Source organism: Pan troglodytes, chromosome 2 (assembly GCF_028858775.2).
Source record: "Pan troglodytes isolate AG18354 chromosome 2, NHGRI_mPanTro3-v2.0_pri, whole genome shotgun sequence".
NCBI lineage: Eukaryota > Metazoa > Chordata > Mammalia > Primates > Hominidae > Pan > Pan troglodytes.
Window position 1 is genome coordinate 137,424,359 of NC_086015.1, and position 21,220 is coordinate 137,445,578.

General features: G+C 38.1%; 1 protein-coding gene across 7 annotated transcripts in view; it reads right to left on the minus strand.

Annotated features, from left to right (window-relative positions):
- Window positions 1-21,220, minus strand: part of RYK (receptor like tyrosine kinase) — a 129,399-nt gene that overhangs the window by 62,648 nt on the left and 45,531 nt on the right. For 5 of the 7 annotated variants that reach the window (XR_008547108.2, XR_008547106.2, XR_008547107.2 and 2 more), the window contains exons 6-9: window positions 18,697-18,841; window positions 11,017-11,118; window positions 7,785-7,918; window positions 4,786-4,872 (exon numbers count right to left, since the gene is read on the minus strand). Coding sequence is in view for 4 of the 7 variants with exons in the window: in XM_054681043.2 (XP_054537018.1) it covers window positions 4,786-4,872; window positions 7,785-7,918; window positions 11,017-11,118; window positions 18,697-18,841 (468 nt within the window). In the remaining 3 variants the exon portion in view is untranslated. The remainder of the gene's footprint in view (window positions 1-4,785; window positions 4,873-7,784; window positions 7,919-11,016; window positions 11,119-18,696; window positions 18,842-21,220) is intronic. The other 2 variants (XM_016941971.4, XM_063807195.1) reach the window with 2 other exon arrangements.

The following is a 21,220-nucleotide window of genomic DNA, read 5'->3' on the forward strand; positions in this document are numbered from 1 at the left end:
ATTACAGGTATAAAATGACTACAAAAGTTATGATTGGAGATTATGGCCTATTCTGTTGCTTTCTTCTTTTTACTTCTCTGTGGTTAAAAACAAACAAAAAGAACTAATAATACAGTAGTAAAAATATAGTTAACTTTCATATGATAACCAAAATTAGAATTATGCCATTTTAGTTTTAGTTTCTAAACTCATGGTTTTTGGTCCAAAGTAGCAAAACAGAACAAATGAACTTTTAGGTCAATGTTTTTGAAACAAAAACATGATAATGCAATTTACCAATATCTTTAAGTCTACATCTCCAAAGGAATTTTTAAGCCTTCAAATATTTGCACAAATCCACAAGGATTCCTCATCTTATAGGGACCACGACCTTAACAGTATAGAGGAATTTCTCCACTGCTTGAAAAGAATATTTCTATTATAAAATTGAAAATGCAGCCAGGTACAGCGGTTCACACCTGTAATACCACCACTTTGGGAGGCTGAAGCAGGGGGATCACTTAAAGCCAGGAGCTCAAGATCAGCCTGAGCAATACAACAAGACCCCATCTCTATTTCAAAAAGTGTTTTTAATTAGTTGGACCTGGTGGTGCACACTAGCAGTCCCAGCCACTGAGGGGGTTGAGGCTGGAGGATTGCTGGAGCCAAGGACATCAAGGTTGCAGTGAGCCATGATTGCACCACTGCACTCCAGCCTGGGCAACAGAGCAAGACCCTGTCTCCCAAAATAATAATAATAAACAAATAAGAAGTGGGTTTGAATTTTTAAAAAGTTTTTAAATGTTAAAACAAACTTAATAGTATATTCTTAAAAACCCTTTCAAAGAAACCCATAACGAATTTTTACATTAGTAGTAAAAACAGCAATAATAATTTGTAAAGCTCAGGCTGGCAACATGGTGAAACCCCATCTCTACAAAAAAAAAAAAAAAAAAAATTAGCAGGGTGTGGTGTTGCACACCTGTATTCCTAGTTACTCAGGTGGCTGAGGTGGGGGATTGCTTGAGCCCAGGAGGTTGAGGCTGCAGTGAGCTATGATTGTGCCACTGCACTCCAGCCTGGGTGACAGAGTGAGACCCCATCTATAAATAAATTAATTAATTAAATAATAATTTATAAAGCTTCGGACCAATGCAATAAGAGGAAGAGAGAAATGTAAAAGACTGGCAAAGCCAAGATTCATATTCTAGACCCACCTAGGAAAATGCTGAACCAACAATAAAACCCACCCCACTGAATTCAGATACTATGATTGTCACATTTGGTCTTTAAATGTGGAACTGTCAAAGCTGAGAAATCTCAAATTTCATTTACTTCCACATCTACCCATTGGAATCTCATTCCTGCTTCACTTCGTCTTGCTTCACTTCCATTACTTGCTACTAAGTGTCCCCTTTCCAAGCAACTTCTCTTAGTTAAGACTTTTGTAGGAATGTAAAATGGGTAGACAAAAAGCCAAGGATCTGAAACATTCGGTACTTCTTTGGAAAAGGTGCTTCATATCAATGTCTGCTGGAATAAACTCTAAGTGTCTACAAACTGCTTAAAATGTGGGATTTCTTAGTAAATAGCAAAATGTGCCTTTATTACTCTTTCTATAACCTAAATAATTTCTAATGAAATTATGGCCAGGACTACTGGAGGCTAGTAGGATCTTTTCAAGACTAAAAACTAGTAATAGTTGGAGGTCCCTGCCCAGTTAAAAAGACTTTTACCATTCCCTCAACTGGTAAGGAGATCTAAGTACAACAAATGGTAATTTCAGAATGTGTCATTTTGTACTTACTTTTTTCAAGTTTTTATTTTGATAAGCATGTTCTATTAAAGCAAAGGACACTTGAATGATGATCTAAGAAAACTCAATTAAAGATAAAATAACTTTATCCATTTAGTAAGAAAAACTCATTTTCTTGGATTCCTTTCCCAGTCTCATCCTAGTCTTTTAATTACATAATGAAAGGTCTATCTTCAAGATGTACACATTTGAAAAGGGTACTATTAAATATATTCTAAAAGTTACAAGGATGCACAAAATGATTTTTAAAAACAAACACTTGCTTATTTACAAAACTATAAAAATTTAGTAGCTATAATAAAGAAAATAAGAACTTAATACCAGTAAATCCAAACTGATTCATTTATTTTACGGAATTCAATTTCACAATATTTAGTGTGTAAGATTCGGGTTGCTAATTTCAATCTCTGGAAATTTATACTGGAGTATCTATGAAGTCTCTGTATAAAATTATGAATATTTTTAAAAGCCAAACTCCAATTTTCTGCTTATGCCTAAAGGCAAAGGTCAGTGCTTTCTAAAACACTTTTTTTTTATTTTATGCTAAACTTCTAATTGTACAACATGTAACAAAGCATACAGATTTGTGAAAGACCTTGGTCAGCTCTATGTGGCTACAACTAAAACCATAAAAACAGCATTCCAAAATAATCAATCTCAGAGACAGTCATGTGGCGCTATCTCTCTAACAAATTTGAGGCAATGCACTTCCCCTCTGTCCCCCATAAGGACTCACTGTGCTTTCTCTTATTTCCGCACAGCTCACAGAGAACATTATAATTACAGTGGTAAAGCACAGAAACAACCAGTGACTACAAGTCAAGCATATACGGAAAGAGAAGTCTTATCTTGTGAAACAGTCCAAGTACACTCATTGTGTTTTCTTATCACTATTATTTCCTTTTATCTCCCCTTCCAACCCTAAATCAACCCAATTTTGTATAAAAACCTCCTTCCTTAATTCAGAACAAGTCAATAATAGCCCAGTTCTACACAGTCTATAGAATACTTACAAACCCCGGAAGAAATATTTGAATTAAGGAGTTTCCTTAAAAAAAAAAATGAGAAAAGAGTAACAAAAGTCTGTTGTTTAATAACCTTATAGTTCAAATTTTACACTTACAAAAAGTAATATGTAAACTCTCCTAGTCAGAAAACCTACTGGGACCTAACTTACACTTGGTCTTAGCCGAAAGAATGGACCTAACACATAAATATTACCCTTTAAAAGTGTTTTTGGTGCTGGGAAGGGGTGAATGAATAAAATAAATATTGAATGATACAGTAAATTAAACCACTTGTTTAGAAAATATTAAAGAGGTGTGTGTGTATGGATGTATTTGTAGCAGCCTTAAACAAACAATTTTGTTCAATTAAAAGCAATTCCAAAGATTTTTTGTTAGATTGGTATAACCCAACTTTTTACAACCAATAAACATAAACCCTTCATACTTTCCATGTATTCCTTTAAGTAAATTTAGAAACAGTTCTTATAAATTAACTTCATAAACTGTATAAAATTTTATCACTTTCTACTCATAAAACTGAATTTAATCTTCCCTTCAGTTTCTGAAGGGAAAGTGCTAAATTTGTTTTTAGATATTATTAGCATGTCTTCTCAATTTACATCAGACCTGATAGACATTAAGCACCCTATAAATTATCACATTTTTCTTTCTCTCTAGATAAGCAAATAAGACTTACCTCAGAATTATTATCGTTTTTAAAAATTAAAACAGGATCTTGCTCTGTCACCTAGGCTGGAGTACAGTGGCATGATCAGGGGTCACTGCAGCCTTGAATTCCTGGGCTCAAGCAATCCTCCTGCCTCATCCTCCTGAGTAGCTGGGACTACAGGCATATGCTACCACACCCAGCTACTTTTTTTTTTTTTTTTTTTGTAGAGACGGGGGTCTTGCTATATTGCCCAGGCTGATCTTGAACTTATGGGCTCAAGCAATCCTCCTGCCTTAGCCTCCCAAAGCATTGGGATTACAATTGTGAGCCACTGCACCCAGCTCTTAATTCAGAACTATTTAAGCTTTCACAAGCATCTGTTGTAAGTAATTAAAATTCTAGTATTTTTTAAAGTCTTGCAAATCTACCAGTAATAGGAAATAAGCCATATGCCTGCATAAATAACACTGTAGTATCTTGATAGGGAATCTTTAATTAAATAACTTATACGCATCAATAAATTAAAAATTAGGCGTCACATTTCAAACGCTGGCCCAAAAGAAGAATATGTGAAAACAGTTATTCCGTTCATGACAATATAAACCAGTGCTATCTTTCAGAGGACAATCTAACTATATATATATATATATTTTTTTTTTTTGAGACAGAGTCTCTGTCGCCCAGCCTGGAGTGCAGTGGCATGATCTCGGCTCACTGCATCCTCCGCCTCTCGGGTTCAAGCAATTCTCACACCTCAGCCTTCTGAGTAGCTGGGATTACAGGCGTGAGCCACCACGCCTGGCTAATTTTTGTATTTTTAGCAGAGACAGGGGTTTCACCATGCTGGCCAGGCTGGTCTCAAACTCCTGACCTCAGGTGATCTGGCCACCTCGGCCTCCCAAAGTGCCGGGATTACAGGCATGAGCCACTGCACCTGGGCTCTATTAAAATTTTAAATGTACACACCCTTAGGCCAGCAATTCCAACTATGGCTATACCTGCAAAAGTATACCAACACTAAACATAGTAACAATGAAATCAAGTGGATGCAGTTTGACTTGCAATTAACTGAGTAATATCTAAGAAATGTCTTATGTCTTAATTTAACAGACTTCTGTTTTTCTATACTTAATGAGAACAACCCAAATTTCCAAAACAATTAGGCTCATATAAGACAATTTTTGTTTTCAGCTAAATTAACACTGACTGATTTAAAAGGTCTGGCACACATTGGGAAACTGAGACAGAATTTTGCTGGCAGGACACCTGAGACAGAAGAGCATCATGGAAATACTATGGAAAAAAGATCCTACCTTTAACTGTTTTGACAAATGCTTGTTTTTCTTTATTTGGATCTTTTTCATCTATTAAAATCCCATGGAAAATACGCCCAAAAGTACCTAAAAGGAAAAGTAATAATTAATGAGATCATACAACATTCATAAAATTATAGTACAAAACTTTCTGGCACAATATAATATAAAACAAAAATAACAAGGTCATATGTGATCAACAACATTACTGTAGCCCTAGAGTAAAAAGACCCAAATCTTTGGTTTTAATGACTGTTAAAAGTTTTTTGTGACTATTACACATCTTAACTTGCTTTCAGAAACACCATATCTAAACTAAGTATATGAAAATTTTCCTGAATTATACTAAATAAACTAATGATATAGCCAGGCGCATTGGAGCTCAGTAATGAGGTATCCACAATGGCATTTATGAGTTTCTAGGCTTAGCCTCAGAGAAATGACGAAAAGACAAAAATGAACTTTCCTCTCTACCGCAGAGCCTTAAAAAGTAGCTTCGAGGGAAGGCCAGGGAGTACAAGTTTTGGATCCAGACAGTCCTGGGTTCCATTCCTTCTACCACTCACTCCTCAGAAGGTCTCAGACAAGCCAATTAGACTCTCGGTTCACTGGTAAAATGTGTTCCTAAAAACTCTTAGAGTGAGAAGAGGCTGCGCGCGGCTCACGCCTGTAATCCCAGCACTTTGGGAGGCCGAGGCAGGTGGATCATGAGGTCAGGAGATCGAGACCATCATGGCTAACACGGTGAAACCCCGTCTCTACTAAAAATACAAAAAAAAAATACAAAAAAATTAGCCGGGCGTGGGAGGCTGAGGCAGGAGAGCAACATGAACCCAGGAGGTGGAGCCTGCAGTGAGCCAAGATTGTGCCACTGCACTCCAGCCTGGGCAACAGAACGAGACTCCGCCAAAAAAAAAAAAAAAAAAAAATCTTATAGTAATAAGAGAAGTTAGTTATGACCTTTGCGGGTGCTAGGGAAGGAACTAAGAAAATCCATCTAGATTTTATTACCAATTTTGTAATTGCCCATAGAAAACTCCCAAACAAGATGATCACTGAAAATGAATCTCATTTTACTCTTTCTCACTAGAAAATTGTTTACTTTCCTTCCTTCACAATTTAAAAGATAAGCTTGCAAATAGTTTCACTTTGCTGCAGATACCATGCATACAAATAGGCTTGCTCTAATGCCTTCCACTCTATGAGGTGGAGTTGTTGGTATCCATGTATCATCAGGTTTCACTGTGGCCTAGAGACAGAGTAACTTGTATGCTCAAGGCAGAAAAGACTTTGGATAATCTTCATTTAAGACATTTTGCTTGAAGCTGAGTAAATATCTTCAAACACTCTAGTCAATACATAGAGCTACACACCCTGACCTGTCTTCCTCACAAAGGTTTTCCCTTCTCTCTCCAGCCAAGTTCACCTTGCTTGACTGAGCTTCTTAACTCTCTTGCACTGAAGCACTGCAAAACCTCCTGTCTCCTCTTCCCAGTACCTAGTCCCATTTTTAAATATTACTCCCAAACACAGATTTACATATACTTAAAAACAATGGAAGTAAGGAACATACACAAAAATATATATGTACATATTACTTTACCACAATGTTACAGCAATTCACATTCCTACCAGCAATGTAAAAGAGCATGTGTTCCTCCATACCCGTCAACCTAGAAATTATCTTTTTACTTTTTCACAAACGTTAAAAAAAAAATCGCATGTAACTATTGTTTTCTTTGCATTTCTCAGATTTCCAGTGAACCTGACCACCTTTTTAAATGTTAATCAGCCACCATATTTTCTTTTCTGAAATCAAAAGAATTTTAAAATAAACTATTATGGGCCTGAAAAGACCAATAAAGAAAAACTCTACCTGGTTCAGAATTCCTTCTTCTCAAATCATACCACTACAACAGATTGCCTATTCTATCCCATTCAGAGACCAAAAGAAACTGCAAATATAACATTAATTGATCTCTCATTTTTTAAAATTCTTTAGGAAATGCTACCTGGTCTACTTACTCTCTTCAGATTGCAAAAAGATCTGCAAACTAGTTATGCTTAGAAAACAGTCAACTATTAACAAGTGGCAATCATGCATTTTAAGACATACCAGAAAATCTGCTTCCATTAATTACCATTTGCTACTGGGGACAGTTTAAGTACCTGACTTAGCTGTGATTGACCTAAATGTGTCCCAACCAGCAAAGGAATACATAAGGAGGACTCATAAGTATCCAAAGCATTCCAAACTGAATTACAGTGGAGGTAAAAAAAGTAATTCTCTATTTAACAACATGAAGAGCTCAGTGCAGTATTTTATTATTAATTTCTGTCCTCTTCTTTCAGCATCTCCCTAATCAATACCCTCCAATTCAAAAAGGAAAGCAAGGCCCAGTGAGAGGGGAAGGGAAGCATACTAACACCTGGCAAACACTATTATGTGTTCATTCATTTACTGTACCTAATTTCATCTCATCTTCATAACTAGTCTAAGAGATGACAACGCAGTCCAAATTTATAGAGGAGGGAACTGGAGACTGAAGACATTACGTGATTTCTCCAAAGCCACACAGAGAATAAAATGTGGGATTGGAACTTAGGACCAAAACCAAAGCCCAAGCCCATGTCCATTCCTTCCGCTACAACCCCCAAGTTATCCGTCAGAGAGAAAGTAACTTAGACTATCTCAGAGAGACCTGCCAGGTAGTGGCCATTTTAAATAAAAATCAAACAGAGAATACACCTTAAATATAGCCAACAATAATATACATGCTTTAATATACTTGAAAATCAAGAACTGCACCAAAGTTGTACAAGGCCCATTCAAGTATAGGAGCAAATGAAAATAATTTTTATAAAAGAAAAACCATACACTGCTTCCTATCCTTATCTTAGACACAAAATGAGATGAAATTTTTTAAATTTTTGAAAAAAGTGTCTATAGTGGTAACATTAAATCATACTTAAAAAACCGACTTTGAGATAATAAATACCTTCTTGGAGTACATCTTTTAGAGTTATCCTCTCTCTGGATATTGCTATATCCTTCACCTTGGCTTTGGCCTCCAAAAGAGTGACACTTCTCAAGTCGTTCTTCTCTATCCGCAAGGTAGGATAACCTAAGGAGCCAACAAAGCCAAACCAAGCAATATAAATACCCTTATTATGGTATTGGAGTCAACTAGTTCAGTTAGAACCTCAGGACTCAGGTCACAGGAATGAGTGTAAGAATCATAAAAGGAAACAGGCATATATATGAACTAGGAGAGTTATTTGAAGGCCACACTAAATGTTAAAGAAATGTCTCCTCACCCACCACAATACTACTCCAAAATGTTAAAATTCTGAACTGCAACAAGAAATCCTAAAAATAGTATTACCATGACCACCACTTCAATTGCCTTTTAGCCAAATGAAACAAGCTTTGATCTGTGAAATTTCATTTAATCCTTCTTATGGACAGTTTTTCTCCCAAAAGGTTTTCTAATATAGTCTCATAACACACCAACTTTTCAAATGAAGACATGTTTGAAAAGATTTTTTTCAAAGATGTCTTCATTTGAAAAGTTGTTTTGTTTGAACAAACAAAAAGTTTCAAACAGAAAGTTATTTTTGTTTGAAAAGGCTTTTTTCAAACAAAATACATAATCAATGTAATTATTCTGGTATTACCACATCCTAGTAAAACCATTGTGAGATTCAAATTTAATAAGTTCCCTTAATTCCCATTCATTCTTAATTCAATGACAGTAAAAACAGAATTTACAGCCACAAATTAGTTTTCACTTCAAGAAAAAAAAAAGTTAGAATAAAAGGAAAATCTGGCGTTAGCAAGTAGAAGTTGGAATGGCATCTCCAGATAATGGGAAGAAACCTCCCCCCAAAATTAGTGGACCTATGCAATGATCATCAATGGTTGCCAGAAGAACCACATGAAAAGTTTTGGGCAACTTTACAATGGATGTAGACTGACACCACCTGAAACCACTGATTGGCAGCAGTTTGACTGTGATAGACTGTCTAGGTGTGTGAGTATATGTGAATGTTTAATTCTACCTGGAGTTCTCTTAGTTTCCTGGATCTGTGATCTGTTGCGTTGTTATCTTAGAAAATTCTTGGCTACTATGTCTTCAAATATTTTTTTCTTCCTCTTTTTCTATCTGTAAACAAATGTATTTCTATTGACTTTTTTAAAAAGTGTTTGTTTTCAGTATATATATATGTAGTAAGTAAATTATCTAGCTCCTTACGGTAATGGCCATGATTACAAACAAGTAAATTTCTTATTGATGGCAACAATTTTTAAAAGATAAATAAATTTATTTCCCTTGACTTTTTTTTTTTTGAGACGGAGTCTCACTCTGTTGCCTAGGCTGGAGTGCAGTGGCGTGATCTCAGCTCACTGCAAGCTCCACCTCCTGGGTTCACGCCATTCTCCTGCCTCAGCCTCCCAAGTAGCTGGGACTACAGGCGCGAGCCACCACACCCAGCTAATTTTTTGTATTTTTAGTAGAGATGGGGTTTCACCGTGTTAGCCAGGATGGTCTTGATCTCCTGACCTCATGATCCGCCCGCCTCGGCCTCCCAAAGTGGTGGGATTACTGGCAAGAGCCACCACACCCGGCCCCTTTGACTTTTTTAAGAAAGTATTTTAGCATGTATAACAACAATTCCCTACCTCTTTGAGGTCACATATAACAATTAAGAATCCATTCTAATGAGCAAAGATTGATATTTAAACATTAAAAGCAATGATGTGCCTCTTCTGAGTAGCTTAAACTACTTTCACATCTATCGTATTTCCTAAAAAGCATATATTTCTTTCTTCATTAGTGGGAAGAGTAGCTGCTATTATTATTTCCCTTAAATTTTGTTTACTGTATAATGCCTTCTTCCCTCCTTTTTTCTTGCCACGGTCTTATTGAAGAAACTGGGTCGGCTACCCTGGAAAATGTTTGGCCTCTACTTCTTCAAGTAGTATTTCCTGTAAACTGTAAGTCAGGTCTATAACCTTGATCAGATCCAGGTTAACTTGTAGGGGGTGCAGCAGGGACAGAAAAGAATGCTCCATGAATGGTACATCATATCCTTGGGTACGAAATACCTAGGTCCCCTACTTTTAGTAATGCTGAGTTCATCAGTGTATTCAGGTGGTGACAGCCTGATCCCTCAATGGCAGAGTTCCCCATTTTCCTTTCAATCACTGATGATCTTTTTCTGAATCAACTATTTTATCAGGAGTTGCACATGTGATTTTCTAATTATCTAATTTCTTCCACATTTATTAGCTGAGAATCATCTGTAAAGAAAAATTTTCTCTCATCCACCAGCACCATCTGGTTAACCTGAAATACAGTTCATGTAGTCATTTGGTAGAGTAAGGTATTCACTGGAGCCTTAGTCACCTCTCATAATGAACAATTTTGTTAAATAAGGTATTATTACAAATTTGTGCATTTTTACACATTTTACGTTTTAATTCATTATAGTCATTATTCATTCTGATGATCAAATGGTCCTATCTTTAGCCAGTGGAAGCTCTTCAAGTCTTAGCTATTTCCTTGATATCTGCCTCAGCAACATGTCCCAGGCTTATCTTGTTCACTTCCTAACTCAGACCTGGAATCAGCCATTTCTCCAAAAAATCCTGGTTCTTTTTCATGGGAGACAGTACTGGAAAACCACAATAGGGCACTGGGTACAGGACAGATATTCTTAATCTTATTTTACTAAAGAATAAATGCCAGTCCAAAAAAGGATATCAGATCCGACATTCTCAACTTTCCAGTGGTAGCTAACTTCCTATTATGATTAAAAAACAATGTAAAGTCTTCACCATGGCCCATAAGACCATCAAACAATTCCTTACAGTCTAAAGTCTCTGTCTTTATGCAGCTCAATAGTTAATTCCATGTAGTTACCTGAAAAATCTTCCTTTTGAATTTCTATAGAAGTGACTTAGTAGCCCTTTTAGTATAATAAATCTATGGAAATCTCCCGAAAGCCACACCAATTCTAGCGAACTTAAATTTCATTTTTGATACCTCAATTTTAGAATGTTTCATTCAATGCTCTAGAAAGCAAAAGTTGAAGAGCATACCTAATTTTGCATACTTTAGATACGATTTACACAACATGTCCCACAAGTACACTAACCATGCAAGACCACTGGGAAGCAGCATAGACAACTTGAGTAAACTGGCTTTAGAATTAAATTAACTCTTACTGGTGATAGGAGTTGCATTGTTGGGCGTGTCTGCTCTCAGATACTGAGTCGTCTGGGTGGATGGCTGAGACAGCCCTTGGGAACTACTGCTGGCACTAATGCTGCAAACAATTTTTGAGAGAAATATTTGACAAGTCAGTTTCAATGAGAAATTTCCTTTTTCCATACATACAAAATGCACATAGCCATTAAAACCAGCCTAAAATCCTGACGGAGATCACAATAATTCATGATGTTCCAATACTGAAATTTTAATCTAACTCCTATAGAGCTCTATTTTTTCTTTCATTTCTATCTCCAAAATCATTAAGCGAGTTCATCTTATCAAAATTATTCAGAAATGTAGGTACTAGTGCTCAGACACCTCAGCTAATTGTCCTAAACTTCACACACAAATATGTTAGGGAACTACGGATCATCTCTCAAAAAAAAGAGCCCATGTCATTCAATTAGATTGCTTTTTAGAAAAGAAGAAGAAAGACAGGCCTCTTTCAATGATGGCCCAATATCAAATGACCTACAGATAAAGAAAGAGCAAACCAAATCAAATGTGCCAACATGCTCGGAGCTTAGAAAGGAGTATTGGCCAGGTGCGGTGGCTCACGCCTGTAATCCCAACACTTTGGGAGGCCAAGGAGGACAGATGACTGGAGGTCAGGAGTTCGACACCAGTATGGCCTACATGGTGAAACCCTGTCTCTACTAAAAGTACAAAATTAGCCGGGCATGGTGACGCGTGCCTGTAGTCCCAGTTACTCGGGAGGCTGACGCAGGAGAATCGCTTGAATCTGGGAGGTGGAGTTTGCAGTGAGTCAAGATTACGCCACTGCACTCCAGCCTGGGCGATAAAGTGACAGTCCATCTCAAAAAAAAAAAAAAAGTATCAAATTTGGTTCAAGTTTATTTAATCACAATACATTTTGCTTCTTCTACTTCCCCAATCCCTCCCTTTCATCCAACTTCTCGGAAATCTCTAGTACTTGAAACACTACACCATATTCTCTAAATAATACAGGACACCAAGAAGATGATAGGTTCAAATAATTGTAAACCTTGTGTTCAAGATTACTGCAAAGTAATGCTGCTCAAGCATGTAGTTTTATCTTTTCAGTGGGGAGAAACCTTGTCTCGTGGGTACATTTCGGTCTCACTGCCTTAGTTCTTATAATTTTGCAGCAGTGGAGACGTGAAACATAGAAATTCAGCATGAAGGGTGAAACCAGATGGCAGGATAGGTCTTTCAATGCCTCTCTTAGCTACAGGATCAGCAGTGCCCAATCAAGTCTCCAACTTTCCTTAATATGCAAAATCTTTTAACTGACCACTTCCCACATAATAATTCTGTATTTTCAAAAACTGGTGATTTTAAAAAATACATAATAAAGCTGAGTGCGGTGTGAAGCCTGTAGCTGCAGCTATTTGGAAGGCTGTTAGGCAGATCACTTTAGTCCAGGAGTTTGACGCCAGCCTGGGCAACATAGTGAGACCCTGTCTCTGAAACAAAACACACACACACACACACACACACACACACACACACACACACACACACGGCTGCTATGTAATCTATAACATTTATATATGAATGTTTATCAATTTCAAGAGCCCATACACAAATCTGAAAAATGTAAATATATAACATCCAGGCAATGAGGACTGTAAGTCTTTATGTAGCCTTTCTATGGCTAATAATACAATATACTACTATCTGCTATTGTAACCAAACATCTGTAGAAAGTCATAGCAAAAATTAAGATAGAAATGTCCTGCAATAAACATTTGGAGAGCACTTATAATATGCAAACCATTCTGCTCAGCACAACCATAGATCTCAAGATACATGTTTGCCTAATGAAATGCCCCCCCAGCATGCCTTCCCTGAAGATGTCCATCATTTTAGGTTATCTATTAGATTGGTGCAAAAGTAATTGCAAATTGCAGTTTTTGTCATTGCTTTTAATGCCATTGCTTTTAATGACAAAAACTGCAATTACTGCACCAACCTGATACTTCTTCTTGTGATGCTGCAGTTAGCCCTGTTTCCCCAGCAACTCTGCGAAGATACTTTGCAACTCAAAGAGACTATAATAAAGATTCATTAGGCTATCATCTGGTCAGAATGCTGGAAGAGCTTCTTTGGCTCAACGTTATTACAGAATTGATCTATATGAGTTTATAATGCAGTGGGTATAGGTCAATATAGAAAAGAGATGAAGAGCATAAACCGTGAAGTCAGAACTGCCAGTATCATCGATTACTAGTTGTACGGCCTAGGACAAACTATTTAATCCTCTGGAACCTCAAATTCCCTGTGGACAGAGTGTGCATAACACTATCCTCTGATAAGATTGCTAAAACGATTACATGAAAAATAAGTAAAGCATTTATTGCCTGGCCCTCAAACATATCTTTATAAATTATTGTTACTAATTTATAGTATACTACTATAGTTATATTAATTATGTGAATATTATGCATCTCCAGTCGTTAGAACAAAAAGGAATTACAGGACTCTGTTTTACAGTTGAGTACCACTCAAAAATCAAACCAGATATCAAAGCTGTTAGAAGTCCAGACTTCAATAATGGGGAGGGAAGAGGAGCATTACCATCCTCAAAAGGGGAGGAAATAAATGGGATTAAGATAATCTACCTCACAGGATTTTTGTGAGGCTCAAATTGTATGAGATATGTGAAAGTACTTCTTAAGTATTATCTGCAACCAACATCACTGATGACTAAGTGCACAGACACAGTCTCTCCATTAACTTAACGGTAGGTGGCACTCTTGTGCTACCTCAGAATTTTTGAAAAGACTGTAGGCACACAAAGGCGTTACAGGGACATCTATGTCAATTTTTCATTCCCTCAACAGATATTAAGTGGGTCCCTAAAATAAGCAAAGCACTATGCTAAGTGGTCAGAACGAAATTTTTTTTTGAATCCAAGACTTACTGTTATGAGAGAAGCAAGAAGCAATTAGGGACCTACCCCTGACATCCATTAAAGTCAACACCTACATAGCTATATCACAAGAGGTGGAAAATGAGATTAAAATGTATATTTGCTAGCACTTAATAGTTTATAGCCAGTCTAAATAAATTATCAATCTAAATAGATTATCTCATTTGATTTTCAAAAGCAAGTAAAATTATGTATGGAGATACTAACCCTGTCTTAGAATGAAGTCAGAACTTTGGGAAAGATCATAATTTTCCTTCAAAACACTTACAACAATTTGTACTTTTCTATTTTTCTCTGTAACTCCACTTCATCCATTCATTCCACAAATATTTATTAAGTATCTACTACATGTCAGGTACTGTACTGGGTGCTAGAGATACAGCAATGAATGCAACAGACAAAGACTGTGACCTCTACATTCCAGTAAGGATTTTTTTTGTTTAATATCTGTCTCACCCAACCAGACTATAAACTCCACAAAGGCAGGACAAGTGCCTGTTTATTCACCTCTCCTTCCCCAGCACTTATGCCAGTACCTGGCACAATAAGCCGCAAGTGGGCCAGAGTGAGCCCCAGTGACAGCTCAACTAACACTGAGTCAATCAATGAACAGAGAAAACCATGCTTCCCTGGGACAGAAAACATAAACCAGACAGAATGGTCATTTCTGACACAAACTGTTGTGAAAAAAGCAAAGAATGATTGGTAAAACAAAATGGTTTTTTTCCTCCCTCTATTCACTGGTTATTCAACCAAATAGTTACTGAGTATTTTACTATGTGTCAGACAGTTAGGCATTAAATATAAAATCAAAGATTTTAAAGGTAAACTCTGTCACCAGTAATGGCATGGGGGCGGTGGTGGGGATAATGGAAACTGGAAGAGAAAAATTAAGATGCTGCCAGATGACAAGTTCAAGCATCCCACAAAGGAGTAATAAACTTTCCTACAGTCACAAACTAACAGGGAAAGACTACAGTAGAGACACGCTGCAGACCAACCCCTCTGCAGGACTTCAGGGTGAATGTAAAGAGAAGCTCTGCCTATCCAGGACAGACTCATCAGGCATAACAAAGAGACTGAAAAGATCAATTTGCAGTGTTGAGAGAGGGAAAGCCACACACATGAGCTCCAACTGCCCTGGCATGAGCACATCTCAGGCAGTGTTAATTCTCTGCCTCTAATGAGATCTGTTTATAACAAGCAGTGGCTCCTAAGTGCCTGGAATGGAAGAATACTACCATCCCTTTCTAATGAATTCCACGGAGCCATGGGCTCCATCTAACCTCACCAGACTGTGTGAGGATTAACGGAGTTCATGAATGTAAAGCACAGGGAACAGTGCCTGGCACACAGCAAGTGTTTTATACAATGACAATAGTGGATTATTAACACATAGCTATTACAACACTGAGTCCCGCCTGCTCTGCCCTGCTCCTAGAAGAGCAATCCTGAAAAAGTTATTTAATCTCTTCAAGCCTATTTCTAGGTGGCTGTGTTAAGATAATACATATAAAGTACCTGGTACAGTACTGGTAAACAGAAAACACTCAATAAATGGTAATCCCAGTGGCCCCTATGCAGAGAGAGAAGCAGCAGATATCTCTTAAATGCTGTTGGATAACTGGATGTGAGCTTTCTGGTCACCATTGTTAGCTTGCCTGGCAGGTAATAAATAATTGTTAATAGGACAGGAAAGGGCAGAAGAACTTTGTCCATCACTATCAGTGAGAGGTGAAGCTGGCTGGGCTTCTGGGTCGGGTGGGGACTTGGAGAACTTTTCTGTCTAGCTAAAGGATTGTAAATGCACCAAACGGCACTCTGTGTCTAGCTAAAGGTTTGTGAATGCACCAATCAGTGGTCTGTGTCTAGCTGATCAGGTAGGGGACTTTGAGAACTTTTCTGCCTAGTTAAAGAATTGTAAATGCACCAATCAGCGCAGTGTCTAGCTAAAGGTTTGTAAATGCACCAATCAGCACTCTGTAAAAACAGACCAATCAGCACTCTGTAAAACGGACCAATCAGCACTCTGTAAAATGGGCCAATCAGCTCTCTGTAAAATGGACCAATCAGCAGGATGTGGGTGGGGCCAAATAAGGGAAAAAAAGCAGGCCACCGAAGCCAGCAGCGGCAACCTGCTTGGGTCCCCTTCCACGCCGTGGAAGCTTTGTTCTTTCGCTCTTCACAATAAATCTTGCTGCTGCTCACTCTTTGGGTCTGCACTACCATTATGAGCTGTAACACTGCGAAGGTCTGCAGCTTCACTCCTAAAGCCAGTGAGACCACGAACCCACCAGGAGGAACGAACCACTCCGGATGCACCACCTTTAAGAGCTATAACACTCACTGCGAAGGTCTGTGGCTTCACTCCTGAAGTCAGTGAGACCATGAACCCACCAGAAGGGAAGAAACTCCGGACACATCTGAACATCTGAAGGAACAAACTCCAGACACACCATCTTTAAGAACTGTAACACTCACCGCGAGAGTCCGCGGCTTCATTCTTGAAGTCAGCAAGACCAAGAACCCACCAGAAGGAACCAATTCTGGACATACCAGCATATTGCAACTTTATTAAAAACTTCATAAAATGCCATTTACTATACGTAGGGCTCTGTTTTAAGAGCTTACTGTATTTCATTAAAACCTCACAACATACCTACTAGGTGTGTATTTCTGCTTTACAGAGGAGAACTGAGACACACATAGGCTATATAACTTAATCCATGTAGCCCATAAAACTAGTAAACAGAATAGCCAGGCTTCAAACAGAGATGGTCTGGCTCTAGAGTCCATACTCTTGACCACTAGACTATGCTCTGAAAACATGTGATAATATAAGCTGGTTTTACTCAGGTAATGTCTGGAAACTTTTGCCCGAAAACTAAAGAGAACTGGAACACCAATTCATGGATGGTAACTAATTATTTCAGCAGGCAGAGGTAGATGCCCCATGGAATCTGAAAGTTATTGCAAAATTCTGGCCTATGTGGGCTCACAGCCCTAGCACGCATGCAAGCATTCAAGGAAAACGCAACTCTCTGGGTATATCAAGACTGACTTCCAAATGCCATGCTCTTCAGTCACCTCTCTACCTGTATCCTCTCTCAAAGTCCTATCAAAATGTTCCCTCAATCGCTTCCAAATGCCATTTCTTCCCCTGTAAAATCTAAACCTAACTTCACCAACCATCATGTACACAAAACATATTCTGAAACAAATCATATACGTACTTCCTTCTCATTCGTATCCCTTTTCTCTTCTTTCTCCACACAGAAATGGAAAATAAAACAGTGGGGACAAAGAGTACTAAGGGGCAGGTACTGAATCCATCCAGCTCCCTTCCCCTTCATATTCTTATGCCACAAATATGCTTCCCAGCTGCATGTTAAGACTAATTAGGACTGGTGACTCAACAATGAGTAAGACACACTGCTCCCTAACTGGAAAAAGCTTACATTCTAAAGGTAAGACAATTACACAAAAAATTATAGAAGAAAAAGTGCAATAACTGCTACGAGAGAGACAGAGACAAAGAGAAAGGGGTGTTTGGGAGGCTTAGAAAAGACTTCATGAAAGAGACAGCAATGGAGCTGGAATTTGAAGAACGGACGAAGTTTGGACTGGTGGAAAATGCATGGAGGCTTGTGGGAAGAAGAAAGCATGAACAAAAGTCCTGAAGGGCAAAGTGTGGGGCGAAAGTGAGGAATAAGTAATCATTTGACTGGAGCGCAAGTAAGGATACAGCAATAAGAGGAGAAAAGGTTCAAAGAGTATGGATGATACATCTCCACATAAAGGAGGGCTTTCAAAGAAGTCACAAAGCTGGGGCATGTCTTCAGGCAGCAACTGGGAATCACAGAGGAGGGAAGTAAGACGTGTTTGTTAGGAAAATAAACCTATGATTCCATCTGTACCTCTCACCCTAACTTGACTATAATGTCCTCCTTGTCATCTCTGACTCACTGAGGCTGGACAAGCACCTTTTGTATTCACACACTTTACTATACATATCACAGTCATCAAATTACATACTTTTATAATTACAGGTTAATGTAAAAGATTAAAATCTTGAAACTATAAAGTATATCATTCTTTCTTTCTGTTCCCAGCACTTAGCATAGTATCTAACCCAGTATATCTTAAACTGGCTGTACATTAGAATCATCCAGGAAGCTTTATGAAAAATACTGATCCCCAAATACTACCACAAACCAACTGCATCAAAATCTCTGGAAGGTGGACCCAAATACCAGTATGTTTTCAAAGCTTCTCCTTGACTCTAATGTGTAACCAGGTTGAGAACCAATCATTTAAATCAGAGCAGGTGCTCAATACATGTTTACTGGATGGATGGAGGGAGGAAGAGAGAAAGGGAGAATGATGAAGGCAAGATCTAGAAGGAAGAAACAGGGCTATTTTGAAAAGGCAATGGTCTGAGGTAGAGTCATGTCCAAGGGAATAGAAAAAACATACTTGTTCTCTACTTCTTCCCCAACAACTAAAAAACTAATTTCTGACTTCTTAATTTTTAAAAAATAAAAATAAAATCAGAGAAACCAGAGACAGTGATTAGGTCATCTTATTTTTCCTTTGGCTGGGGCTTAATCATCCTCCCTCCTTTCCCTGCACCACTGTGCATCGATGTGTATGGGCTCCCACATATATACAAATAACTGCTTTCATTTTTTTTCTTTCCCAAAATATGTACAATACCTGTCATCCAGTTCAATCCTTTTCATACTATGAAGGTGCAAAACAGCTAATATTATTGCTACGAGAAATATTACTGCACAACAAACCCCTACACTAATATAAAACACACGCGTAGAAGTGGTTGGAGCTGCATGTACAGGATCATCTGAAATAAAAACAAAAAGCACATTTAGCTTTTTAAACAAATATGACTGCTTTGTGACCCAATATACACAAATAAGTATTCTGTTCTTTCCATGTGCCCATTCTTTGTAAGATCAGTTACCAGTAGCATATTGGTGGAAGTTCACATAATTTTTTTGATGTTTTTGTTGTAGTTTTAAAAAAATATTTTAGGCCAGGTGTGACGGCTCACGCCTGTAATCCCAGCACTTCGGGAGGCCAAGGCAGGTGGATCACCTTGAGGTCAGGAGTTTGAGACCACCCTGGCCAATATGGTGAAACCCCGCCTCTACTAAAAATACGAAAATTAGCTGGGCATGGTGGCAGGCACCTGTAATCCCAGCTACTCAGGAGGCTGAGGCATGAGAATCGCTTGCACCTGGGAGGTAGAGGTTGCAGTGAGCCGAGATCGCTCCACTGTACTCCAGCATGGGCGACAGACCATCTATGGACTATTCTTACCAAAAGAGTTGGTTCTAAATCTAATCAAGTGCAAAATCTACCTGCCAGTTTACAGGAAAAAAAAATGTTCGATGATTTCAGGAAGATGCAGAATGTGGGAAATTCTATGGGACAAATGGTATAATTTCTTCAATAAATAAAATTAATAAAAGGGTTGGTGGTTTCTGATTAATACAAAAGCCAACAGACCTTACTAATGGATTGTACCAAAGTAGAAAGAAAAAGAAGAATGAAAAGTTTTGGCTTAAGCAATAACTTGGATAAGGGTACCTTCACAAAGATTTAAAAAAAAAAAAGAAAGAAAAAAGATTTTAAATAGAATTTTTGGCTAATGAGTATAACAGTCACTCACAAGTGGTATACATAAAACATACCAGTGCATAAAATATACTACAGCAGTGCTGTCCAACAGAACTTTCTACAGTGACGAAAATGTTCTCTAGAGTACTGTCCAATACAGTAGCCACTGGTCACCGGTGGCTATTAAGCATTCAAATATAAGTACAACTAAAGCTACTGAAATGTAGTTAGTAAAACTGAGGAACTGATGTTTTAATTTTACTTCACTGTAATTAAAGTTAAAAAGCCACATGTGGCTAGCAGTTACCATACTAGACAGTGCAGATCTATATATTCTTCATATTTCTTCAACAACAATGTTTGGGTTAGAGGAATCAGACATCATTTTGTTGCCAGGGACCACTGACTCACAGAAGACTGAGTGACAGAAGGGTCCACAAGTTTATAAAAACATTTATTCTTTTTTGAGAGTACAACAGAAATTGTTTTGCTTTTCTGTTTTTAAAGGCTCTATTCATTAAATAAAATGATACTCAGCTTTATATTATTTTAAAAAGAGAGGCAAGCTGGGTGCCGTGGCTCACACCTGTAATCCCAGCGCTTTGGGAGGCTGAGGTGGGTGATCCCTTGAGGTCAGGAGTTTGAGACCAGCCTGACCAACATAGTGAAACCCCATCTCTACTGAAAAAAAAAATACAAAAATTAGCCGTGTGTGGTGGTGCGCACCTGTAGTCCCAGCTACTCGAGAGGCTGAGGCAGGAGAATCACTTGAACCCGGGAGGCAGAGGTTGCAGTGAGCCAAAATCACACCACTGCACTCCAGCCTGGGCGACAAAGCAAGACTCCGTCTCAAAAATAATTAACAAATAAATAAATGAGAGACAAAAAGCAAGCCTCAGCAACAGGGAAAATAACCCAATGACACAGCCACAGCCACACACACACACACACACACACACACACACACACACACACGCAAACTGAGAAAAAACACACAGCAAGATACAAATGACATAAGCAGGCAGAGTGGAAGATGCAAACAGAAGTAGAACTGGTGTGACTGGAGATTCATGAAAGATTTGATCACGAGTACTCACATCATAACTCTACTGAACAAAACTTGAGGCATTTGGGGTTTATCCTAAATGAGATGGGGGATCATTGCAAGGTTTCAAGCAAAGCAATTTCACAGGGTCACTTAACAAAAAATGACTGCATGATGTGTGAAGAATGCCGTGTAGGGGAGCAAGAGCAGAAGCAGGGAACAAGTTAGAAGGTTACCAGAGTAATTCAGAGAGACAGCACTGGCTTGGACAAGAGTGTCACAGTGAAGATGAGAAGTAAGTGGATTTGGGAACACAGTCAACAGACCTTACTAATGGATTGTACCAAAGTAGAAAGAAAAAGAAGAATGAAAAGTTTTGGCTCAAGCAATAACTTGGATAAGGGTAACTTTACAAAGATAAAAATAACAGGTTGGGGATGTGAAAATCAAGAGTTTTGCCCAAGTTAAATTTGGAGTACCTAGTCTACTAACTAGGTACCTCATATCTCCATGCACAGATGTTAAACTGACAGATATACAAGTTTGGAGTTCTGG